The sequence below is a fragment of the Protobothrops mucrosquamatus genome, unplaced genomic scaffold (assembly GCF_001527695.2).
Source record: "Protobothrops mucrosquamatus isolate PMUCROS unplaced genomic scaffold, P.Mucros_1.0 scaffold2228, whole genome shotgun sequence".
Classification (NCBI taxonomy): domain Eukaryota; kingdom Metazoa; phylum Chordata; class Lepidosauria; order Squamata; family Viperidae; genus Protobothrops; species Protobothrops mucrosquamatus.
The window spans coordinates 28,929-55,614 of record NW_015388318.1 but is presented as its reverse complement, the minus strand read 5'-3'; the positions used below and the strand labels follow the sequence as shown (position 1 = coordinate 55,614).

The 26,686-nt window shown below is 35.8% G+C and overlaps 1 protein-coding gene across 1 annotated transcript in view; it reads left to right on the top strand.

Annotated features, from left to right (window-relative positions):
• CHD1 (chromodomain helicase DNA binding protein 1) overlaps positions 1-26,344 on the top strand; it is a 57,492-nt gene extending 31,148 nt beyond the window's left edge. Inside the window, exons 13-36 of the mRNA XM_015824419.1 lie at positions 217-407; positions 1,155-1,343; positions 1,463-1,625; positions 3,951-4,103; positions 4,227-4,298; positions 5,779-5,928; positions 7,585-7,733; positions 9,470-9,566; positions 9,654-9,749; positions 10,839-11,015; positions 11,143-11,303; positions 11,821-11,862; positions 13,126-13,256; positions 15,359-15,497; positions 15,912-16,062; positions 16,903-17,025; positions 17,314-17,448; positions 18,777-19,031; positions 19,509-19,649; positions 21,449-21,627; positions 21,995-22,091; positions 22,405-22,462; positions 22,804-23,014; positions 25,389-26,344. Coding sequence (XP_015679905.1) covers positions 217-407; positions 1,155-1,343; positions 1,463-1,625; positions 3,951-4,103; positions 4,227-4,298; positions 5,779-5,928; positions 7,585-7,733; positions 9,470-9,566; positions 9,654-9,749; positions 10,839-11,015; positions 11,143-11,303; positions 11,821-11,862; positions 13,126-13,256; positions 15,359-15,497; positions 15,912-16,062; positions 16,903-17,025; positions 17,314-17,448; positions 18,777-19,031; positions 19,509-19,649; positions 21,449-21,627; positions 21,995-22,091; positions 22,405-22,462; positions 22,804-23,014; positions 25,389-25,734 — 3,606 coding nt within the window. The 3' untranslated portion in view covers positions 25,735-26,344. The remainder of the gene's footprint in view (positions 1-216; positions 408-1,154; positions 1,344-1,462; positions 1,626-3,950; positions 4,104-4,226; positions 4,299-5,778; positions 5,929-7,584; positions 7,734-9,469; positions 9,567-9,653; positions 9,750-10,838; positions 11,016-11,142; positions 11,304-11,820; positions 11,863-13,125; positions 13,257-15,358; positions 15,498-15,911; positions 16,063-16,902; positions 17,026-17,313; positions 17,449-18,776; positions 19,032-19,508; positions 19,650-21,448; positions 21,628-21,994; positions 22,092-22,404; positions 22,463-22,803; positions 23,015-25,388) is intronic.
• Positions 26,345-26,686: the final 342 nt, after the last annotated feature.

Sequence of the window (26,686 nt, the reverse complement as noted above, 5' to 3'; positions counted from 1 at the left end):
ATTTCCATCCTGTTGAAAGGAAAACAGAAAAAAAGAAAATTAATCAACACCATCCTTCTAGGGCTTTGGATAAAATGGTTTCTCTGCCTTCTTATATTATTATTTATTTAACTGTGTAATTTTTACTGCCCCTAATTTACTTTAAATTGCTATGTTAAATATATATATATATTTCTTTTAAAAGAAAGCATACTTGTTTTTTTTCTTTCTGAAAAGTCATTCCTTGGAGGCTTAAATTGGGCCTTTATAGGAGTAGATGAAGCCCATCGATTAAAAAATGATGACTCCCTCTTATATAAGACATTAATAGACTTCAAATCTAATCATCGCCTTCTTATCACTGGAACACCTCTGCAAAACTCCCTGAAAGAGCTGTGGTCCCTGCTTCATTTCATCATGCCAGACAAGTAGGTAATCATATTGACAAACATATAGTAAGGTTGCAATTTGGTTAATATTTACCTTTCTGAACCACCTTATTTCAATTCTGTATTTTGGGTGCTATTTCCAGTCAGATAAAACTTGATAACTTTGCTACTTTATTATATTTAGACTTTAACTTTTTAAGAAAATCAGTTATTATTACATTGAGAAATTTAAACTGGCTTGTCTGGAGGTCAATTACAAATTCTCAGGAAGGCCGCCTATTACATACATGGCTATATGGAATAATTTTTTCTTTAGAATTAATTTTCACTGGCTTTAAAGGAAAAAAAAATATCAGAAATGTTGTAGACTCTAAAACCCAGTATCAGTGAACTGATTTAGGGTTTCTTCTTAACATAAATAGAAGGAATCTCAGTGTTCATTTTCTTGCTTACTATAAGGTAAGAATATATGAATGGTGCTGCTGGGTTAGTCCAAATACCTACTTATGTCTTTGATGATCAACTAGATGCTTATAGAAACCCCACTAACAAGATGTCAATGTCGATATCATGTTCCCCTCCTTATAATTATTTAAAGATGTACTGTTAGTAATACTGGAGGTAACCCACAGCCACAGTTGAGTGATCATTACACAAGGACCATCTGTAATTCTTACGTATTTATTTTTGTATCCTGAACATGTAATGCTAAAGTGAAACTAATATTTGAATTAATTTAATCTCTTTGTATTGCAAAGTAACAATGTGGGGAATTTTTTATTGAAGATTCTCTTCTTGGGAAGATTTTGAAGAAGAACATGGGAAAGGAAGGGAATTTGGTTATGCAAGTCTTCACAAAGAACTTGAACCATTTCTGTTGAGGAGAGTTAAGAAAGATGTAGAAAAATCTCTACCTGCCAAGGTTGAACAAATTTTAAGAATGGAAATGAGTGCATTGCAAAAGCAGTATTACAAGTAAGTCATTTATTATGTTTATTAGAATGATACAAAAATATATGCAAATTGCCATGTATCTCTTGTTTTATGTTTTGTTTTCTACAGTATTGTTATCGACACTATTTTTAATGTCACAGGTGGATTTTAACAAGGAATTACAAAGCCCTAAGTAAGGGATCAAAAGGCAGCACCTCAGGCTTTCTGAATATCATGATGGAACTCAAAAAGTGTTGTAATCATTGCTACCTCATTAAGCCGCCAGATGATAATGAATTCTATAATAAACAGGAGGCCTTACAGGTAAATATCCATTAAATTGTTTTATATGTACTCCAAGATTCACACATTATTTTGAGTGAGATTTAGTGGTTTGTCACTCAAGATGCTGTTTTCTTATACTTTTACAGTTATATTACATATATCTTCTTTCAGTTATATAGTTTACAAAACAGAAAAATAAATGCAAGAATCAAGCCTCATTGCATTCTTTGACAAAGTGACTAAATTAATGGATCAGGGAAATACTGTGGATATAGTTACTTAGAATTCAGTAGGGAAAGGTCCCTTCCAATTCTGTTATTATATGTTCTAAGCCAGTGATAGCGAACCTATGGCACGGGTGCCAGAGGCGGCACTCAGAGCCCTCTCTGTGGACACACGCGCCGTCGCCCCAGTCCTAGGCCTTCAGCTGGGTTTTATAAAACTTTTTCGCTTTAGGCCTCCGCTGCCGTGTGCAAAAAACAAAAGGTTCAATCAGTCAATTTCAGATTCTCGCGGGGAAAAAAAAAAGATCTTACAAAGTTGGAATTGATTGAACTTTTCAGTCCCACCCAGTCTGTCGTTACCACCGCAGCCATGCCCACCCAATGGGCCACGCCCCCCATTTGGCCACACCCAGCCAATGGGCCACACCCACCCGGCACCTGATGATGCATAAGTGGGTTTGGAGTTGCAGTTTGGGCACTCGGTCTCTAAAAGGTTCGCCATCACTGTTCTAAGCAAAGGAAAATAAGTGGATTGGTGATATCCATTTCACTTAAGCGGAACTCTGGCAAGAATGAATGGCTCTGGGAGTTGGGTACTGACAATTTCATGTCTTTGGTGCTGGAGGGAGTTTTATGAGCCCAAACAGATATGCCGTGCAATCGGGGGGTATTTCGTGACTCAAAAAGCAGGGGACAGTTGTGGCTAAAAGGGTCTTTGCACAGCTTTGTATCTTGCACCAAGTACACGTATTCCTGGATTGGGTAGTGCTCTCCTCCCAGTCACTCATCTCCTGGTCATTTCCCAATTGAATTACTATAATGCATTCTCTGTGGGGTTGGCTTTAAGAATATTTGCCTGCAAACAACTGTAGTCTTACATTTTGATCACAGAAATTTATCTCAACATTTTTTTGTAAAACTGAAAACTGACTATTAATTACTTATAATTATATTAAGCAACTGAAATTTTAAATTTGTTTTATGGTAACTGTTAGAAATCAAGCAAATAAGCAATAGGTCTGAAAAAGAGAGACCCAGGAATCTCAGGCCTAATTTTTATAACAACTTTCTCATGATAACTATAGGTAAGGTTGAATTGGCGACAGGATACTAGTAGTCCTTGACTTACAGCCATTCATTTAATGACAGTTCAAAGTTATGAAGGCCTTAGGAAAAGTATTTAAAGACTTTACTCACATTTATAACTCTCGTACCACCCACATAGTCATATGATGTAATTCAGGCACTTGGCAACTGGCTCACATTCATGATTGGTTGGTTATCACAATTTGCAGCCTTTTATGTCAGTTTCCAACAAAAAACGCCTATTGGAAAAGCTGGATTCACTTAATGAACATATTATTTGTTTAATGAGTGCAGCAATTCACTTAATGACCACTGTAAAATTTGCCATAAAATCAGATCTGATTTGATTTATGACCATAATCACTTACAACAGAAATTCCAGTCACAATTGGAGTCACAAGTAGAAGACTATCTGTAAATTGTCTCCATAAGGATAAATGTTTGAATGACATTGGTGCACTGCCCTTAAAATGGATAACTAACTTAATTTGCAAGACTGATAATAAGGATAGATAGATACCAAAATCTGGTATGCTAGTGTATCTTTTCTATTTCAGTCTATGTCTTTAAGGACTTTTTAGAGATGGTCCTCCTTACACTGAGGGACTAAGATGCAAACTGGAAAATTCCTCATGAGAATTTCTGTTTTACTGTTCTTAGGCAATTCTCTGTTTGGCTATCTTGTATGCAACAGGAAAATATGAGTGAGTTGTCTCATAAGGTTGTGTAAAAATCATTGCTAGGTAGTACCAATACTAGTCCAAAGTGGTTGTTATGTAGTATAATGAGTGGCTTTTAAAGATAATTTTAATAATTGTCTTACCTTTATGCAATTTTAGTTTATGGTACATTTATATGGATTAATAAAGACAAGATTAATTTTCTGACTTCACTTTTTTATCTTTTTAGACATTGGGCTTCTAGTAGTTCTCATAGAAATGCATTAACATTGTCTTGTAAACGTAATCTTCTTCCTGTCAAACTTTTTTTTTTAAAAAAAAACCCAAAACCAGAAAACTGTTTGAAAGAGTAATGCTTTATTTTTCATTTAAAGAACTTAATCCGGAGTAGCGGGAAGCTAATTCTTTTAGACAAGCTGCTGATTCGCTTACGAGAGCGTGGCAGTAGAGTACTTATATTCTCTCAAATGGTGCGGATGCTGGACATCTTAGCTGAATATTTGAAATATCGTCAGTTTCCCTTTCAAGTAAGAATGTTATTCTTTAGCTACATGACTGTGACTGCATTTATTTCCATTATTGAATTATTCATTATTCATGCCTGTTTACATACATACACAATTGTTTTCTTTCCTCACCCTCTCTCATAGAGACTAGATGGGTCAATAAAAGGAGAACTGAGGAAACAAGCACTGGATCATTTTAATGCAGAAGCCTCTGAGGTAGGCAGTTGTCTTTTTCGTTTTTTAAGATAATTGTTCTGTCCCAGGCTAAACATGCACAGACACGAGCAAGAAGAAAGTTCCAAAAATCAAGCAAGCCATGCTTTAATAGAGTTCCAAAATTTCCAAGTGTAAAGTAGTATCCAAGAGTCGGAGTATAATAGAAGGTTATAATTGAGGGTCTAAAATCAAAGTCATGGGATTCAAAAGTCAAGTTTCAAAGTAAATGGAGTCTGGTTTAGTGAATGGTTATGTCCAACAGAGAGGCTTTGCTTTGCTGTTTACTTAAGTAGAGTCTGTGTTGATACCGCTCATTATGGGAGGGCACATGTCAGCCTTATGAAGCAGATCTGACAGTAAACATGACCAGATGAATTAATTCTATTTATTGTAATGTTACATTAACAGAATTTTGCAGGTCTGAAAGTACTTCCCCTCCATCCCCTTTACAGCCCAAAAACTAGGGAGAGACTTTTCTAAGCCTCTTTTCCCATCCATATTTCTATTGTGGGTTAAGCTGTCTTTTATCTGATTGTTCCCCTGTTGCATCTCACTGTCCTGTCTCCCAAGATCATTTTCACATACCATTACAGTGCTGATCCTTTCTTATGAAGAGCCTTGTAGGGCCCTTTTGCTCTATTTTCTTTGTGGTGTACCCTTGCACTAGGGGGAAGAGGCAACTTAAAGTCCTCATCTCTGGAGGCCAGGGGTAATGCTCCTATTGATTACCGGAAATCCCATCATAACTTCCTGCAGGTCCTTAGAGGGTGTTATCTGTTATCTGTCATCTGTTAACTCTACAACAGGCTGCTAACTATTGATCTCCTTGTTCAAGTCTTAGCTCGCCATAACAAGTATGAGACTAACACAAAAAATAATAATCTTAATATGCTGTCTTTTTTCCCCCCTTGTACACATGAAGAAACAAATGTTGGTGTGTTTAGAGATTCACCAAACACAACAGGGTTAAAAATTTGTCATGGTATTGGGAAAGGAGTACCTGTTAAAAATAAATATCTGTCAAATTAGGAGTTTCTTGTAATAGTAAAAACAATGAATAGGCAGAGCAGATAATAGAGTAAAGCTTTCATTCATCATCCTGTCTCTCCTCTTTTTTCTTTAGCAGCTGTCAGTGTTGCAGATCTTATCTGCGTCAATCTTCCTAGCACCTTTCTTTCCTCAGCTGCCACTAACCCAGTGCACATATATTTATTCAGTGCATTTTGTCTGTTAAATTCAAAGTCCACTAAACAAAGATTAATAAGTTAATTTAGAAGTTTACTGTACTAAATTATGCCATTGATGTAAGTGATAGGGCTATCAGATAGAGCTGCAAAAATCTAGAAACCTATGAGGTTGCAGCAAAAAGATGCAGTCAACCCTTAAAATTTTCCTTCCATCTAACTTAGACAATTTAGCTCACACATATCTACGGTATCATATGCATTTTCCCACTATTTAATTCTTCTCTTAATTTCAGGATTTTTGCTTTTTACTGTCTACAAGAGCTGGAGGTCTAGGTATAAACTTAGCATCTGCTGATACTGTTGTTATATTTGATTCTGACTGGAACCCTCAAAATGATCTACAAGCTCAGGCTAGAGCACACAGAATTGGACAAAAAAAACAGGTTTGAAATTTAAATTCTAATTTAATTGTGAGGTATATCAGAGCACAAAAATTTAAATTTTCCAGCATTTTATCTCTATTTGCATTCACTGAATGGTTAATCAAGATAGTTAAAGCTGCCCTATTCCTATGATTCATTGCTGCAGAATTTTACTTCTTGAAAACAGATATGTCATGTTGTTCATTTAAGTACATATCTTGAACAGTTTAGAGACAGGTAATCTTCGACTTACAATCCTTATTGGCATCTGAATGGCACCACGAGCCATTTTTCAACCATTTTTACAGTGGTTGTAAGTCCAAATCATGTGATTATTAAATGAATCCATTCTCCTGAGTGGACATTTTTTTTTTCCAGAAACCAGTTTAAAAAGTTGTAAATTGTGGTCACCAATTGCCAAATGCCTAAAATATGAGGAGGGGGGTTGACATTTTATGACACCCAGAAGTGTTTTATGGGCCATAAAGCACTCTTTCCAAGCATAGTAACTTTCTGAATGGTCATTAAATAACTGGTTGTAAGTTAAGAACCACAGATATGATTCAAATGTAATACATTTGTGTAAATGTGAAGTGTGTAAAAGGGAAGTGTGTAGTGGGGTGCCCCAGGGCTCTGTTCTGGGCCCAGTGCTCTTCAACATCTTCATCAATGATTTGGATAAGGGGATAGATGGGGAACTCATCAAATTTGCAGACGACACCAAGCTGGCAGGAATAGCAAAAACTCCAGAAGACAGGCTTAAGGTACACAAGGATCTTAACAGACTTGAACACTGGGCGCTATCTAACAAAATGAAATTCAATGGTGAAAAAAGTAAGGTTCTACATTTAGGCAAGAAAAACCAAATACACAGGTATAGTATAGGACAGGTGGTACCTTGTTCAACAGTGGTAACTGCGAGAGGGACCTTGGTGTCCTAGTTGACAATTACTTAAATATGAGCAAGCAGTGTGCTGCAGCTGCCAAAAAATCCAACACAGTGCTAGGCTGCATTAACAGAGGGATAGAATCAAGATCATGTGAAGTGTTAATACCACTTTACAATGCCTTGGTAAGTCCACATTTGGCATACTGCACCCACTTTTGGTCACCACGATATAAAAAAGATGTTGAGACTCTAGAAATTTCTAGAGTACAGAGAAGAGCAACAAAGATGGTCAGGGGACTGGAGGCTAAAGCATATAAGGAAAGGCTGCTGGAATTGGGTATGTCTAGTTTAATGAAGAGAAGGATGACGGATGACATGATAGCAGTATTCCAATATCTCAGGGGTTGCCACAAAGAAGAGGGAGTCAAGCTAGTCTCCAAAGCACCTGAAGGCAGGACAAGAAGCAACGGATGGAAACTAACCAAGGAGAGAAGCAACCTAGAACTAAGGAGAAACTTCCTGACAGTTAGAACAATTAATCAGTGGAACAACCTGCCTCCAGAAGCTGGAAGTTTTTAAGAAGAGACTGGACAGCCATTTGTCTGAAATGGTATAGGGTTTCCTGCCTGAGCAGGAGGTTGGACTAGATAACCTCCAAGGTCCCTTCCAACGTTGTTGTTGTTGTTATATAATAAAATGCATATTTTTCCATTTCAGAATGCATATTGCTCCAAATAGTAACTTCTGTTTTGCTATGTAACTTTTAAATCTTTCTTTTTTACGCATAGGTTAACATTTATCGTTTAGTGACCAAAGGATCAGTGGAGGAAGAAATTTTGGAGAGAGCCAAGAAGAAAATGGTTTTAGATCATCTAGTTATTCAGAGAATGGACACTACAGGAAAAACTGTATTACATACAGGCTCTGCACCCTCTAGGTGGGTGTGTGGGTGTGTTATAGATCCTCCCTACAGCACAAAATATTTTATTAATTAGTGAAGAGTAGTTCTTTTGACAACTTGATCATTTTCTCTACAGATAGTTGCTTTTCACAGTTTATCAGAAAAGTAGTGAGGGGTACAGTCAAATCACCAAATGTCTGAGCGATTTACCTCAGATTGAACTAAACTTCTTGGTTTCCCAGCTAGAATATGCAAGCTGGATAGATTATTTACTTCAGTTTTTCTGCCCATTTACAGATATATTACTGAGAACTCCCATTTCTCTTCATTCCTGAATTTTTGGGATATGGTAGAAGATACCTTCCTGTTCATTCTTCTACAGCAACTATTCTGTAGAGACCAAATTGAAGTTGCTTAAAAAAAGAGAAAAATGATGAGGGAGGGATGAAATAGGTATTGAAGAAGAAAAGGATGTGAGCAAAATCAGAATTTCTTTTTTTGTTATACATTATCAGAGACAAGAATTCAGAGCAGAGGTCTCCAACCTTTCCAGCTTGGTGAGGGGAGAGAGAGGGTGGTTCCATGTGAGCAGCAGGTGCATGCAGGAATGTGTGCACAAGTGGAGCTGCAAGTGCATGCAGATCATTCACATAAGTGGAGATGCGCATGCCACTTGCCTGGCCCAGTCCCAAAAAGCCCACGGTCCAGTAATGGGTTGCAGCCTGGGGGTTGGGGACCACCTGATCCAGAGGATCAAAAACCCAGTTATATCTGAATGTATTTTTTAAATATTTATTATGATTATTTAAATACTGCCCAACTCCAGACAACTCTGGGCAGCTTACACATTAAAACCTAGAAATGACAGAAGGAGAGTACAAAATATAAATATGCATGCAGAAGAAAAAAAATACATAAAAACTCTATATGGGCTTAACAACTGCTCTGTCCCAAGGTCTAGAAATAGTCAGATTTTTAGTGACTTTTTGAATGTGGGGAGAGGAGTGATAATGGATCTCTAGTATTTCAGAATTTAGCTTCTGTGACTAAAAAAGCAGGCTTCCTAGGTCTCAATAGGTGACATTATTTATTTGAGAAGTCCTGGATCTCACCTAATTTTCCTGAACTTACTGAGCAGACAGAAATATTGGAGATAGACAGTTCTTGAAATAAACCAATGCTTGAGCTATGAAGGGTTGTATGAGTGAATGGTAGTCAGCATTTGGAATTACACTGGAACCAAATGAAAACTAGTGCAGCTTTCAGAGCAGTGATGTTACTGTTGTCATAGTATGCATACTTACTACTGCCTGGGCTGCCATGCCTGTTCTACTAGCACTTTGGAGTGGCTTCAGGAACAGCTCCATGTAGACTTTATCTAGTAGGCCTTTTGTGAAGTGACTATGGTGTGAATTACCATCTGAATGGCTTCCTGACCCAGAATGGGCATAATTGCTGCACTGGTTATATGTGAAGTTTGTCTGGGCCACAACTACCCCCTGGTTTTGGGGGAGAATCTATAAGTCCAAGATGACCCCCAGATTGCTGTCCTGTGCAAAACTAAGGATGTAATATCCACAGGGCCAGGAGGCCGGATTATAAGGACCATTCGGTTTTGTCAGAATTGAACTTGAATCTGTTCCTCATCTATACTTGCACACCCTCCAGATACCAGGAAGCAGAATCAACAACATCACATGAATGGCCTAGGTTGAAATATACAGGCTGAGGTATCCTCAACATTCCTTTAAACTATTATTCTTCATTTTCAGCTCTGCTCCTTTTAACAAAGAGGAACTGTCAGCTATTCTAAAGTTTGGTGCTGAGGAACTTTTCAAAGAACCAGAAGGGGAAGAACAGGAACCACAGGTACAGACCAATTAAACTTCCTTGCATTTTATTTATCTGTAATTCAAAGCCAAAATTCAGTTATATAATTTTATTTCATATTCTTAGGAAATGGACATAGATGAAATATTGAAGAGAGCTGAAACACGGGAAAATGAAACTGGACCATTAAGTGTGGGAGATGAATTGCTTTCTCAGTTTAAGGTATTAACATGTATGTTTACTTGAAAATGAGCATTTCTAAATTTGATGGTATTCATTTCCACATAAGCATATGTAGGGCTCTAATTTAAATTAGTTTAGCCTCTATTTCCATTATATCAGAGCTTTTAATGCAGAGAAACAGAAATAATTGAAGCATGTTTGGTTGAATGTGCAAGTATTACAATTAAATGAATTGGTTTCTTTTCAGTATTTTATTGGCTTGGGCTTTGTACAACACAGATAATCCTCACTGACTGCTTGTTCAGTAACTCTTCAGTTACAGTAGCTCTGAAAAAAGGTTCATGACCTCTCCTTGAATTAAGGATCATATGATTGTGAATCTGGTGTGCATTTACAATGATCATGTGATCACTATTTACAGCCTTCACATCTCGCTTCCAGCAAGCAAAGTCAGTGGGAAAGCTGCAGGAAGTCACAAGCTGAAGTCATGTGATGCTATGCTTAACAACCATGGGTATTTACTTAATGACTGCACAGAACTGATATCATAAATTGGGTGTGGTCACATATTTCACTTTATTACTTTGTTACCTAGTGACAAAGTTGTTGATCCCAGTTGTAGTTGGTAAGTGAGGATATCTGTACTAGTCAGATAAAAATTCTCATTCTTTAAAGTTGTCAATCCAAATTGTTGCCATGAAAAATCCAGATTTTTCCTCTGCTCCATAGCTATCCAAATATCCATATAATCTATTTTATAGAGTTCCTACAACTTTATAGATCTTAAAGTTATATGGAACCTGCAACAAAATAAAAAATAATAATTTTTCCCTTTTCCGTTCTGTCAGAAGCTGTTGACTAGATTTCACTTCTTTCTTAACTTACAAATAAGATATTTGGCCATGGGGTGTGGGACTAAGAGAGAATTAGATTAACTTTGGTTATGAACATTTGTTCTTGCTAATTCTGGTTTTGAGGATTTGGAACAAAAGCATTGATTTGTCGACTATAAAGATCTAGATATTCTTTAAGCAGGGTTTATTTGGTAATTTATATATTTTTGTCATAATATGTTCAATGTATAGTGTGTGCATTTGTATTATATCTGATAAAACAATATTTTTACAGGTGGCCAATTTTTCCAATATGGATGAAGATGACATTGAATTGGAGCCTGAACAAAATTCAAGAAACTGGGAAGAAATAATTCCAGAGATCCAGAGACGAAGATTAGAAGAAGAAGAAAGACAAAAGGAATTGGAAGAAATTTATATGCTTCCAAGAATGAGAAACTGTGCAAAACAAGTAAGCTTGACTTTTGAAAAGGGTTCACTTTTTAATTGTCTTTTGTTTTAGAACAATTATTTATTTGAAATGCTAAATGTTAAGATTGAATTTGAGCACCTCTGCACTCTTTTTTTAAAAAAAATAGATAAGTTTTAATGGAAATGAAGGAAGACGTTGTAGGAGTAGAAGATATTCTGGATCAGATAGTGACTCTGTCTCAGAAAGAAAACGACCAAAAAAACGTGGAAGACCACGGACCATTCCCCGGGAAAACATTAAAGGATTTAGTGATGCAGAGATTCGGAGGTAAGGAACACATCATCATAATGCATATCCTAATCTATTTCAATTTACAAAGTAAAAATGCTCCTATAGCATATGTGTTTTATATGTGTGTGAAAATGGTATTTCTTTCATTTGGGAAGGTGAAAAATTCTGTTAAAATTCATAGGTTTTTATTAAGTTGGAAGTTAAAAGATATGGTTGAATGCTTCTGTAAATTCAAATAGCAGTAGAAATTAATTAGATTTGGGTATAGTTTAAATAAATATCCAACATTCTTCAAATTGATAAATATAAATCAATAAATGATCACATGTTCTTTGTTAATTTGTACTGTTATACTATGCAGATAGTATAAAGTATCTGATATTTTATATATGTACATCAGTTTTTCGAATAGTCTTCATATGAACTCTCAGACATTCATTTTTAATTTGTCATTATTCACTAAGATTGATAAATAAGTTTCTTTGATGTTTGCTTATATTGGTTTATTTTAAAAGAAGATTAATTTTTCAATTTATCAAACTGTTTTTCTTAGGTTTATCAAAAGTTACAAGAAATTTGGGGGGCCTCTTGAAAGGTAAATATAACGAATATGTGGAATTTCTCTTTTAACTGTAGGGAAGCATTCCAGTGCTACTTTAAAGACAAACAGAAGGAAAATATATATAGTTCTGTGCCTGAAAACCAGAATTCTAGTAGCATTAACTTACTTTTGCAGCAAGGATTTTTTCTGTTTTCAATTCAGTAAATAGAACTGTCAAGTTTAGATTATAAGTAAATAATAAGGGGATAACTAGAGATGCGAAGGCTTCAAAAACAATGTTTTCTCACACACACAAAATATAGGGATATATTTTCTTATTCTTCCCCTTTAATGAAAACCTTTGGAAATAAGGGAAAAAAACCTGTGAAATTATTAGAATAATGAATGCAGTAAGACAGAATACTTATATATTGCTATCTTTTTCCTCCAAAATGTTTTGAGTAACTTTTAATAAGAAGACTGCAATATCAGAGCATTATAATTTCTGTACCCAGAAGACAAATTTGTAAAAAAGTAGAGAAACAGGCTTCATTTGAAGCAAAACATGCAGTTTTCAGAATCAGAGTCTGTTAAGAGGATAAAAATGAAGTGGGCACAAAATAAGTTCAGAAAATAAGACCATATGCCAACATAGAAGAGTATAAGCGCAATACAGGTAGTGCTCAACTTACAACAGTTCAAAGTTACAACGGCATTGAAAAATGTGACGTATGACCATTTTTCACAGTTACAATCTTTGCAGCAGCCTCATGATCATGTGTTCAAAATTCAGATCCTTGGCAGCTGATCCATATTTATGACCGTTGCTGGGTCCCAAGGTCATATGATCACCTTTTGCGACCTTCTCACAAGCATAGTCAATGGGGAAGCCAGATTCACTTAACAACTGGGCCTAGTGATGGAACAGGCCCCGAAGGCCTCCCTGACCTACTAAGATACCTTAATGCTTCCCCCTCCCTTCCTGCCACACTGGACTCAGCTTGAAAAGATCCATATCCTCTCTGCCGCGGTTCCTGCTGCTGCCGCCTGGATCTGAGGCCGGGGGATGCTTCAGCATGCATCCAGAGGCCCATTTCCAGACGGCAGCAGCCTGGAAAAGGCCTCCGGGCAGCAGCGGCCTGGAAATTTTCAAATAAGAATTTTAAAGATCTATTACAAGGAGATGGATCGATTGACTTTCCTTCCTTATTAAGAACTTTATTGAAATGTCTAGCATTAATGGTTTTCCAGGTTTTTTTAATGAAGTAAAAAAGTTTGATACATTGAAACTGTAATTGTAATGTTAACCTGTTGCAGATTAGATGCCATAGCTAGAGATGCTGAATTAGTGGATAAATCTGAGATAGATCTCCGGCGGCTTGGAGAGCTTGTACATAGTGGATGCTTCAAAGCTTTGAAAGACAACTCATCTGGACAAGAAAGAGCAGGTACAGAGTGCTTAACAACAGCTATGCGGTATGAACCCAAGCAAAGAGTTCAGATTACACCTTTTTGCTCCATAAAAAATCATAACATCCCTTGATCGTGCCCTTGAGTTTATGAACAGGTTATTACTGATATGACTGACAGCAGTTTCCCATTGTTGTAGTGTTTTATCCTCGTCCTGTTTCCAGATATATCCGGTATAATATGTTTGTTACCTTAAAACATTACTGGCAACAATCATAAAAATTAAAAACTGAAAAATAGTTCTAAAGTGAATGGGAGACACAATCAATTATTTTCAATAATTCCCATTCTTTTGTCCCTTTTGACTAATTCTAAATATGCACATTAATGTATTTCTCAAATGCTATATTAACTACTCTTATCTATTGGGCTAATTTTTCGTTGTGTAAAACCTTACTGTTTTAAGAACCTAAGAATTGATCTTAAACTTGAAGAACAACAAAAACAGTGCCATACAAGTAGTTAACAAGTTACATTAGCAATTGGAACCAGAATTTCTGTCACTAAGTGATGTGGTCATAAAGTGTGACATCACATGAATGCATCACTTAGTGATAGCAATCCCAGATTCTCCTTCGCTGCCATTAACCAAATCCCACCTGTTGTTAATCAAAGACTCAACCCTATCCAGACTATTCCCAGCTTGGCTCCTTCCAGCCCTGAGCTTCAGTTCTTCTAAGATAAGTGGCTGTCTCTTCAGCTTCACCCAACTGCCTATTCTTCATTATCTCTGCCATTTGGCTTTCTTGCACCAGCCTTGCATGGCTGAAGGCTCCCCCAGAACTGTGCCGTCGAATGGCTGTTTGCCATTTTACAGCTTGGGATTTTTGGTGCAGTGCTTCTGGGCCCGGAAGAAGCCCCTGAGCTGCAACATGCAGCCACCCCAGCCCAGTGAAGCCACAGCCACCCCAGAAAGCCCCAGCACCATGGCATGAAAGCCTCAGCTACTCCAGAGAGGCCCAGCCATCTTCACCAACCTGCACTCCAAGGCTCCTGCCACCCAGTGCTCCACTGCTCCAGTTGACTTTGCCATGTTCTTGTTTCTGTTGCTGATGAGGTGTGGCCCCTTGCAAGGCAGCTGCTGGCTGCATGAGAGCTTCTTCCCCAGATCATCTGAGGAAACCATAGTGTGCTACCTCAAAAAAGAGGTAGACAGCAAAGATCAGCTGGGTGTGGAGTGCAGGGGGCCAAAAGGACAGAGATGGTGGAGGCACGTGACCGGGATGGGAGGAGTTGAAGCACACCTGCACTCATAAGTCCGAGTGGGCTGCCAGGTACCAAAATTTTGATCATGTGCCTGCAAGGTCAGTGCAGTGACTGTAACATCAGGATCTGGACATAAGTACCATTTGTTTTGCATGGCTGTAACTTTAAACAGTCACTGAACAAATATTCATAACTCGAGGACTACCTATACACATAATGTTATCAATATTAGGTAATACTGTGGTAAGATTTTATATAGATAGTTCTTGACTTGCAACCATTTGTTTAGTGACTGTTCAGTTACACCATCACTGGAAAAAAGTGACTTATGACCATTTTTCACATTTACAATCGTTGCAGGATCCTTGTGGTCACGTGATCAAAATTCAGGCACTTGGCAACTGGCATGTATTTATGACAGGTGCACTGTTTTGGGGTCATGTGATCACGATTTGTAATCTTCTCAGCTGACTTCCAACAAGCAAAGTCAATGGGGGAAGCCAGATTCACTTAACAACCACATTATTCACTTAAGAAGTGATTTGCTTAACAACTGTGGCAAAAAAGATAATAAAATGCAGCAAAACTCACTTAGCAAACTGCCTTGCTTAGCAGTAGAAATTTTGGGCTCAACTGTGGACATAAGTCAAGTACTATTTTTATTCATAATTACTGTTTCAGTTTTACCTGATATTTTTAAAAGTCAACATTCCTAGTCACTTTCTATCTTATGCATTATTTGTTTTTGAGACATAATTTTCTTTAATTGGCTGTACCTCCTTTGGGTGGTTTTGTATTGAACTGTAGGGCGTTTTGTTTTTTTCATGTTTTGGAGAAAGTCTAATACTGTCCTTTGTTGCATTCTAAATTTAAGGAGGTAGACTTGGAAAAGTTAAAGGCCCAACATTCCGAATATCAGGGGTACAAGTAAATGCAAAATTGGTCATCTCACATGAAGAAGAGCTGGCACCATTACATAAATCCATTCCTTCAGATCCAGAGGAAAGGAAGAGGTTTGTATGTCCGTACTTGTTTCCTTAAGCAGAAACTCTGACATTCTTAATCCCTCTGACAAGTGATTTCATTCACACTAGGGAGTTGCTATTTTATTGTGGCTGAATTCTGAATTAGCTCCTGGGCTTGCTAATCCTATTGCCAGTTTGGTGACACTATTAAAGTGACTGTGGTGTAATGATCAGTGTATATCACTCCACCCAAATAACTGCACGTTAAACATTTTCATGATCCCAAAATGATCACAGATCATTCATCATTTATCTGTTTTCACAGAACTGTTAAGATACAGTGGAGAAACAAGTTTACAATGGTAATAAATATTTAGCTAAACACGTGTTCTTTATGGGTTTTTTATTGCTTGCGCTCTATTCTTAGACATTACTTCTGAAGTATACTCACTTTTTGTTTAGATACACCATTCCTTGTCACACTAAGGCTGCTCATTTTGATATGGATTGGGGTAGGGAGGATGATTCCAACCTTCTAATAGGCATTTATGAGTATGGATATGGTAGCTGGGAAATGATAAAAATGGACCCAGATCTCAACTTGACACACAAGGTAAATCCTTTTTCTATTCATTGAACATAATGTTGCTTGAAAGATCAAAGCTGTTTCTTAGTGGAGTGTTCACAATGACTTATTTGGAACTGTATTGTGAGAGATTAATTGGTGCCAAACTATCTTAGTTAAATTATTTTGGATTTTATATTTTTACTATTTCTATGATGTCCACAGAAAAATCAGGAAAATATTCTTCTATGGATTCCCCTTACCTTTTTACTGCATTTTAATCAGCAAAATATTTCAAAGCCATCAAAATGTAAATATTCCGTCCTCAATAATGCCGACTATTCGATTCAGTATGTGTCCATAAGAGAAAGTGCCCCAAATTGAATCTACACTTTGCTCTATAGTAGCAGGGTAACATTACAAGAGTGAATAGGAACTTATATTTAATTCCTTATTATTCCATTTCATCTGTATATGTAAGCTTTCTTCATCAAGCTGGAGTGTTTGCTTATTTATTGTTAATTTTATCCCATATTTATTACTTTATAATTCAAGTTGATGAACATACATAATGTTCCTTCCTCCTCCTATTTTCCCCAGAACAAAAACTGCCTCTCAGTGTTTTTATGTATTGCACTATACGGATAGATATAAGGATGGTAGGAAGTTAAATAGATCAAAATATTCTACTTTAATATGAACATTTATTGGTTAGGAGCATATATTATATTGTGAGCTTCCCCAAATCAATTTGGAATGGGCAGCATCAGATTTGAATCAAATAAATATATAGACCTATAACGTATTTTCAATTTTAGCTTTTCTGTCCCTACCCACTATATTGCTACTGATATATTCTGGAGAAAATATTTTAAATTGTACTTTCAGATTCTGCCAGATGATCCAGATAAGAAACCCCAAGCCAAGCAGTTGCAGACCCGTGCAGACTACCTCATAAAATTATTGAATAAGGACATTGCAAGAAAAGAAGCACAAAGACTTTCTGGAATAGTAAGTAAATTTTGTTGCAGCAAGAAGCAGTACGCTGAACATACATCTTATATATATGTAATATATTTGTTTACATTGTTTACATTTTGAAATTAACTATATTTGTACACATATAGATAGGTTAAATCAGGATTCTCCCTGAACAAATTGTTCATGCTTCTTTATTAATTAGTTCTGGATATGATTCTTGTTATTTCTAAAATTTAAAACACAACTCATTGATTTTTAAAAACAATAAGACACTAAAAATAAGCCTTACTATCTTTCTTTTGCTTTTCTGATATTTAGGGAGGTTCAAAGAGAAGAAAGATAAGAATGAAAAAAAGCAAGACCATAAAAGCAATAAAAATGAAAGAGGAGTTAAAGAGTGACACATCACCACCACCTTCAGATAAGTCTGATGAAGAGGAAGAAGATAGCAAGGTGAATATATTGGAAATGTTATCTGATAAATTTATTTAACTTTTTTTATTACCAGTCTTCACATTGGAAAAAATGGTATAAAACTGGTATCAAAATCACAGGTTCAGAATCTAAATGAAATTTCTAAGGTGATTCCTGGTGTATTTGTGCTTTAGATCTCATAATAAACTAGCTCTCTAAGGCAACAACTTGAGGACTGTAAGATTTTTTTCTTAAACCTGTTTTATTGTATATTGTATTTATTGTATTTATTGTATATTGTATAAATGTCTCTTATTAAAAGTCATTGCTAAGTAGCAGTGGAACATTGCATATATTTATGATATTTAATTCCTGTGTTTTTGAAAATGCTTATGAACCTTAAATTAAAATCATTTGAAATATAGATTTTAAGAAAATATTTTTTTTATTCAAAAAAGAGCAAAGAACAGTAGGTAGGATTTTTAAATGTCTTTTTTTCTCAAAACTGTAACATTATTTAAAGTTTCCTGAGCTAAGAACCAAAAATTGTAGTCTTCCTAATCCCCAGTTTCCTGCTTGTTTTCATTCCTAACTTTTTTTTAGCAAATTGCAAAATAAGATTACGTTTATTTGTTTCTTAAAATCTTAAAAATATGGCTGGGATTTTGACCCAAGAAGGGCCTCTTAATATGGTCAAGAATACAACGTTCTAATAAAATTATTAAAACATTAAAAGCAGAGACTAAAAAAATGCAGTTAAGATGATAAATAGTAAAAAAAGAATGGAAGAAAAAACTTAATCACAGTATTAAAATAAAAAGTAGAATGAAATATTAGACATTCAGACTCTACCAGATGTTTTATTTGTTTTGTGATTATTTTTAGGTTACACTTAGGATTTTTCTGGTGATTGCTAGGCTGAAGAAAAAATAAGTAGTGATTAAACAACTGTTTAAAATTGTAAAATCAACTGTTGCTTGAAAAGATTTTTGTTTTAATGAAATACATTAATGGAAAATAATACAAAAAATGGGGAAATTGTACATACTTTAAGCATTGTTTCCTTCATCATTGATTATAAATAGAATCAATTTGAAAATTAGATTTAAATAGCAAAGAATGTCCAGGTATTTTAACACCTCAAACAATCTACCTGTATTTCACAGAGTAATAAGAGATATAAAAAAAACTTCTTGCAGCCAATAGTTGATAAGTGGAGTAAAATAGAAGAATATGTCAGAACAAATAACAAAATTACTAAATAATATTACTGTTTCCTATTGTTTTTGATGCATATCACTTGTGCATTTATATGTCAACAAAATGTTTAGATTTTTCATTTCAGCAGATATGTTTATATGTTATAGGATGAAATGGTTTCATTGAAAAATCCAAGTAAGATAAAAATGGAAAAAGAAAATGAAGAAAATCTTGATGCAGATATTGCTTTGAAAAAGCAGGCTGATGAAAAAAGAGAAACTAAGGAAAATAAAAAGGAACTAAAAAGGGAGAAAAAAGAAAAGGAGGACAAGAAGGAGATGAAAGAAAAAGATATGAAAGAAAAGAGGGAAAGCAAAGGAAAAGAATATACCCACAAAGAAAAAGAAGTTAAAGAAGAAAAGGTAATTAAGCCCTATTAGATTGCCTGATCTCTTTTATAGACAGGACTGTATTCTAGTACTCAGGACTGGCCCTTCTTTTCTAAGGCATTCACATGTTATATCAGCAGCTTCACTCCAAATGCACAAGGGGCAGGAAAAACAGCAAAATGTAATTAAAATTAAATAATGATAGTTATTTTTCCTTTTCTTGCATAAAATATTATAATTTGATTACAGCTTTTTTATTAACAAACCTATCCCATGTTGAGAAGTGAGTGGAATACTCAAACCTGCGACAGGTTCTCCACCCCCATTCAATAATATGCTTCCTTTGTAAGCTGTGGGGTTTTTTCCCCTTCAATTCGCTCTTTGAATGAAATCTTGGCAGGTGGGTGCTATACAATAAAAAAGCATATGTAAAATGTTGAGTATCCATTGAGTTGAGTTGAGTGTTCATTGTTGGCAGCATTTTAGACTGTTATTTTTTTTTATTTATAGACAAATGATTATAAATCTGACAGCAAAGACAAAATAAAGAAAACGCCTTCAGCAGACACACCTGTTCATATAACAGCAAGCGGTGAACCGGTTCCTATATCAGAAGATTCAGAAGAGTTGGATCAGAAAACCTTCAGTATAGTAAGATTTATCTTCAGCACTAGCAATGAAATAACGCATTGTCACTTGATCATATCACTTTGCTTGTCTTATTGTGAAATTGCATATGTACAATCTGTTGTCAGGAAAAATCTATATGGAGTTAAATAAGTAATGGATTCTGGGCTCTGGCTGATTTCTAGACAAGTGATGTTTTATCACTGGCAACATCAGCTAATATGGGAGCAAAGACGTGTTGAGGGGTAGAATTTTCTCAGCAGGCAAAATTTTGCAGAGTTTCGTTGGGCTCTGACATACCATTTCCATCTCTTCAAAGTCTCCTTCTGCAAAATGGCATTGCTGGCCAAGATGTTGAGTGATTATGGCAGAATATCTATTGTTACTTAATAAATGTATATCCTGATTTTCAGATTAGAGTTAGTGCTTCTATTTTTCTGTACAGCAATTGAGGTGGACTGAGCTGGAAGAGAATGACTGATCTTAAGTCACCCAGTGAGCTTCCATGACTGAAGTCTGACTACAAACTTGATCTTCCTAGTCCTGGCCTTAACCTGTTAGATTTCTTTTAGGAGGATAGCTATTGCAGCATTGAATGTTAGATTATTCTACTGCACTTTAACTAGCTGCTTGAGAGACTTTAACTCTATATATTTGCCTGGGATTTGGCCCCATGTGAATTATATGCTGTGTGAATTGCATACAATTGATTTTTAACCAGAATTCCAAAAATATAATATAATGCATTGAACATACATGACTCCATATTTCTTTAGATCTATGGAACAATTATATTATTAAAAGATTCTTTGCCATCTACTGGTACTACACATATTGAACATTCTTGAATTTTTGTTTTGTTCTTCATAAATTCTAAATAATCACAAAGTGGGCTTTATAGATGGATTGAGATTCTTTTTGTTTTGTTCCATGGGGGAAATCATTTGATTTCTGATTTGTGCTACTGGAAGGAGCAAAATTAGATGAGAAAAAGGAATCACACAGGTCATCTTGTGGTAGAAAAGCAAAGCATAATTTTATTGAGTTCCTTCTTATCAAATGCCCTATTTATGACAATCTATATCATGTCAAATATACATGGCCTAGCCTTTGTGTTGGATAAATAATGAAAAATAGGAAATAACAGCATGTGGCTAAAAAAATTACTTTTAGTCTGTCAAAACAGAGCCATTTTGGTGTAATTATAGTCAACTATAGGAACTTGTTTTTAAAACAAGACATGGAGTATCTTGACTAGGCAACAAAAGCACAGAAAGTATGGATCAGAGTTCCAGTCACAATAGACCATCCCACTTACTAAAGATTATTAAAAGGGCTTTTCTGAAGATTAACCATACCTGTACAAACTCTCAGCATGGGATCCTAGTTCAAATTTCATAGGAAAGTTGTAACTATTTATCCATTGCTATTTCAAAAGAATAGAAAGGGAGTTGCACTTAAGAACATCTTCTAATTAATGATCCTATGACACTTTCCCAGTTCAAAATGTGCCCATGAGCCTGAAATAATTGGGAAAACTTGATAGAGGTTGTAATAGGTAACTTAGAGATACCTCTGAAATTTTGTTTGCTTTTTCCATTTCAGTAATGCTGATCTACTTGTCCATAAAGTTAAAGAGTTTTCAATATTGATTATTTTAATTTAATGTTTAATATAAAATTGAAAGGTAAATTAATTTGTAATAGAAAGCTTTCAATATAAGAGAATGGTAAGCGGAATCATTCTGCTGTATATTTTAGTGTGTATGTAAGTATCAACTTGTTTAGCAGAACTGTGAATATATGAATGTAATTTTTTTGCAGTGCAAAGAAAGAATGAGGCCTGTCAAAGCAGCATTGAAACAGCTGGATAGGCCAGAGAAAGGACTTTCAGAAAGGGAACAACTAGAACATACTAGACAGTGTCTCATAAAAATTGGAGACCATATAACAGAGTGTCTAAAAGAATACACAAATCCTGAACAAATTAAACAGTGGAGAAAGTAAGTAAATACACAGATTTGTCAAGCTTTTAGTTGCTTTATCATTAAACAGTTTATAGGATTACCACTAGGTGGAAGCTGATCTCTGTTACAGCTGTTACTGTGTTAAAATAATATGTTGGAACCAAGTATTGTCTGCCCAGTTTAAAATGTCTTTTCCTATATTTTTGTGCAAATTATTCCATAATTAGCTACCCAATTCATTTTTTATCTGGAACATGGTCTAATTTGTCTTTGAATAAGAGCATCCAATAAATGAGGTAGTGTTAAATCATAGCAGCAATTTACTGGCAGTTGAGAAATGTAACCTGTTAAAGGGGTTTCATAAAATTAAGACTGAATCTTTTTCTTTTTTCTTTAATTTTAGGAATTTGTGGATTTTTGTTTCCAAATTTACTGAATTTGATGCCAGAAAACTACACAAATTGTACAAACATGCAATTAAAAAGCGCCAGGAAACACAGGTAATGGGGATTATTAAATACTTGCAGATAATGCTGCATGCTGTTTTGTTATGAAGTAGGGTCTAGTTCAGTGACCTCCAACCTTTTGGGTACCAGGGGCCTGTTCTGTAAAGAGAGACTTTTCCACAGATTGGAGGGGGCAGGTTTTCGTATGCTGCCTATATCCTGTGGATGGGGCTTTGCTTATTTGCACGGCCCATTTTGTGGTATGTCGTGGCCCGGTGCCGGTCGATGGACAGGGAGTTGGGGACCCCTGATCTAGTTGAAAGTTATCAAATGAAACCTAGATAATGTTTTATTTAATTTTTTTCAGCAGTATAATGAGCAGAATATCAATAGCAGTGTGAACACAAATTTGATTAGAAATCCAGGTAAGATATTAACTATTATGCAATATTGTATTATAAGGACATGCTGTCCATACTGTTTGGTATTCCAATTTTAAATATCTCTGTAAAATGGGAAAATATTTCCATTCCCAATTCAGTATAAACCTATTTAATGTAAATTTTCCCAAACCAAATGGCATATCAATCAGTATTTATACTGCCCTAATTTCACAGGTCTCCAGTTTAAAAATAATAATAATTTGCACAGAGATGTGTGTATATTGATAGAAATAATGTAAAATACCTTATGTTAAAGATAATTGTTTGCAAGCATTTCCAAATATATAAATTGCTGATGCACCTCTGTATTTCCATTTAAGCAGATGTGGAACGGTTAAAAGAGAACACAAATCATGATGACAGTAGTAGGGACAGTTATTCCTCTGATAGATACTTATCACAGTATCATGATCATCACAAAGACAGACTTCATGGAGATTCTTACAAAAAAAGTGATTCAAGAAAAAGGCCTTATTCCACTTTCAGCAATGGAAAAGATCATAGAGATTGGGATCACTATAAACAGGATAATAGGTAAGTCCTGTGATGTTTCTTGAGTCCGATGTTCCTAAACATTTCATAATTCATATTTATCATTACTGAGATAAGTATGTACTGTTCAATAGCTAACATTTATTTATATAATTTTAAATTCAGTAATATATTTAACACACCTTGAACAGTAATCATAATATAGTAGGGAAAGACAGTAGGAAAAGAAACAAACTACATGAATCTACATGAGAAGAAGTTGATTCTCCTCTCACGAACACCCCCCCCCCCCCGTGAGAGGAGAGCAGATAAGATGCCAGACACTATGTGGCAACTATTACTTTCTGTTCTTATACTTGACATGTATTCCTCACTTAACAACTACTTATTCAGCAATCATTCAAAGTTAAAATTTCTGCTGAATAAATGCTGGTTATAACCGGTACTTGAAGTTCCAACCATCCCAGCACCTAGATCTAGACACTAGGCAGCCAGTTTGCAGTTAGGACAGTCGCAGTGTCCTGTGTTTATGTGATTGCATTTATAACCTCCTCTACCAGCTTCCCATAAGCAAAATCAATGGGGAAGCCAGTAAAGAGGGTCACAAGTTGCTCAGATAAGCCTCTCCCATCCATGCACCCTCCATCAGCCCGTGTGCACTCGCACCTTGCCAGCCACCCACACCCTACATAGCCACTCCCCCACCCACAAGCAGTCACACCAAGCCCTTCCATTTGCGCACCTTCTCCCATCCAGCAGCAGCCACCCTAAGCCTCACTGAACTTGTATCTTGCCTCCACAGCCATCTTCAGATCCTCACTCCCTCTCCCACCTAGCAGTGGCCATTTACCTGCCTCCTTATCTGCTTGCAAACCACCTGGGATTTGCAACTTCCTGCTGGCTACCTCACTGACTTTGCTTGTTGGAAGGAGTGAGGCAGGTATTGCCATTGCTAAGCAATGCAGTCATATGGTGTCTCACTTTATTATTGCATCACTTAGCAATGGAAATTCTGGACCCAATTGCTGTGGAAACTCGAGGGCTACCTGTATAACAATAGATTTCCAGTGTTTATTTTATTCATGCATTTATTAAATTTGTATGTTACCCAATTTCCAATGTTACTGGCTCGTGAGTGTAACAAAATAAAAAATAAAAAACAGCAAAAATGATAAAAACTAGGTAGGAGTGAAAAAAAGGGGAAAAATCCACACAAAGCAAGGGGACTTCACTCACCAAAGTTCTATAAGAAAACCCAGGTCATCAAGTCCCTACAAACTTCCACAAGTGGAGGCCAGCCCTATCTAGGGGGAGCCTCATTCCAGACAGCAGATTCTGCCACACTTCTGGACTCCCGGTAGAGAACATTGTTCAGCTGAAGGAACTCAAATTGCTTCATCCCTAGCATTGAACAGGGTTCAGAGACCAGAGTCTGCAGTTGATACATGTTGTCTCACAATCTCGGAAATAAAACTACTGGGAAGGAGCAATTGGTAATGAAATGAATAGAGAGGAAAGTGGGCAAGTCAAGCTACAGGCCACACTACCTTTTAACAAGTAAAAATTGGTTGTGATCTCTGTATCAGTGCAGAAGCATTGGGATGGCTCCATATGGACTGCTTCAAATATATCGGTTATAAGCCAGCAATATTGTCACCTTCCTGTTCAAAAAAACAAATAATTCAACAGTTAGGTGGAAAAGAATAGAGGCTTATGAGTACTTCTATAAAGAGTTTTTGTACTGGTGCCTGAAAGAAATCTATGTTACACATTTCCTCTGTTCCTGTAGGATCTGCCTTTTTATCCAAATTTATCTCTATATATTCTGAGTAATTGACCCAGCATATCCTACTTAGTTTCCTTATTTTCTTTTTGTGATTTTTTTTTCAGTTCAGGTGGCCGATTAGGTGTAATATTAAATATATGTATGTTAATATTAAAGGCATCGGTTTTGAAAGCTAATTATTAAAGGAATCAGCATTTAAAGAGAAAATTATACTCTTTTCTATTGCAGTCACGAAACAGGTTTCCCCCTTGTGAAAATAGTATTTGCATTGGAAACACTCTGTTTTAGAAATCCTGAGTTCCATAATCACTGGAGGATAGGAAAAAATAGCCCTGGGCGATTACAGCAGATACCTTGAATTAAGGTTGCTTTTCAGCTTTTATGTTCCAAGACTCACTCCACACACACACACACACAAACCAAAAAAGGGGGTGGGCAAATCATCTTTTCTGTCAGGAGATGGGTGGTTTCTAAATTTGACAAATGTATAAATAACTTCCACATTTCCAAGAACGCAGCTTTACTTTTAGAAAGTTGTAAAACCTTTATAAAGAAATTTGAGGTGCACATTCTAAACTATATTGTTTTAAGTTAGTTTCCACTGTAATAATTATTTTTCTTAATTTTCAGATACTACAGTGATAGTAAACATAGAAAGTTAGATGATCACAGAAATAGAGATCACAGATTGAATCTGGAAGGAGGTTTTAAAGACAGTCGATCACATTTAGATCACCGGATACACTTAGATCATCGATCCAGTTCAGACTACAGTCATCATAAATCTTCAAGAGATTATAGGTATCACTCAGACTGGCAAATGGACCATAGAGCTTCCAGTAGTGGGCCCAGGTCACCATTAGATCAACGGTCACCTTATGATTCTCGATCTCCTTTAGGACATAGATCTCCTTTTGACCATTCAACAGATCACAAAAGTACACCGGAACATATGTGGAGTAATCGGAAAACATAGCAAAGACTTAACATTTCATGGACTTCTTTTTAGCCATATACAATAAACTAACACAGTAATTGCCTTACATGACTTGAAAGATGTGGACCGGATGTGCTCCGAGTAGCAGTATTGTTACTACTTTCCAGTATGCTAGTTATATTATCCCCACAGAAGAAGAAATATTTTTGTATTTAAAGTTTTAATGCTGCACTGTGCTGCAAATGTTGTGGCGCATTTTTTTAAAGAAATAGGAAATGTTTACTTTTTACAGGGACCTCAACACTGCCCAACTTAGACTGGATCTTAATCTGAATTCCTTGTCAATAGTTTTATCCTGAATACAGTTTAAATTATGGTTTTAGATGAGTATTCACATGATAATCTGTGATAGTATTTCAGGAAAGAGGATTTTTTTCAAAGGATTTAATGACCTAATTCACTTTCCAAAGCTACTTGTTTACGTTATACGCTGCGACCACCTTGCCGCTTTTTCATCACAAGCTTGAATATTTAAATTCTGTACCTATAATTGTAAAATAGTCAGGCGTTCTCCAGTTTGATCAGTTGTAATGCCTTTTTACAAAATGATTGTAAATTATTGTAAATTAATTAAACGAGCTTCCCCTCCCCTGACTTTTTCTTTCTAAATTGGTTTGGCTGATCATTTCCTTTTTTAAAAAAAATAAATATTTTTTTTTAAATAAAGTTCAGATGAAATAATTAGTCAGAATCTAAAAAGGAAAATAAAAAACCTGTCTGCCTTTACAGGAAGAAAATTCAATTCTGCAAATTGGGTTACATGCATATGAATTTTTATCTCCTGACATTTGACTCAGGTTGGACAATTATGTCTATCATCTCATTTATGTTTATATGCCCCCAAGATGGATTGTTTTAAAAGGATATTCAAAGCTATTCTGAAGCTAAAACATGCATGTTTATCAGAATAAATTTATTGATTCAACCATAT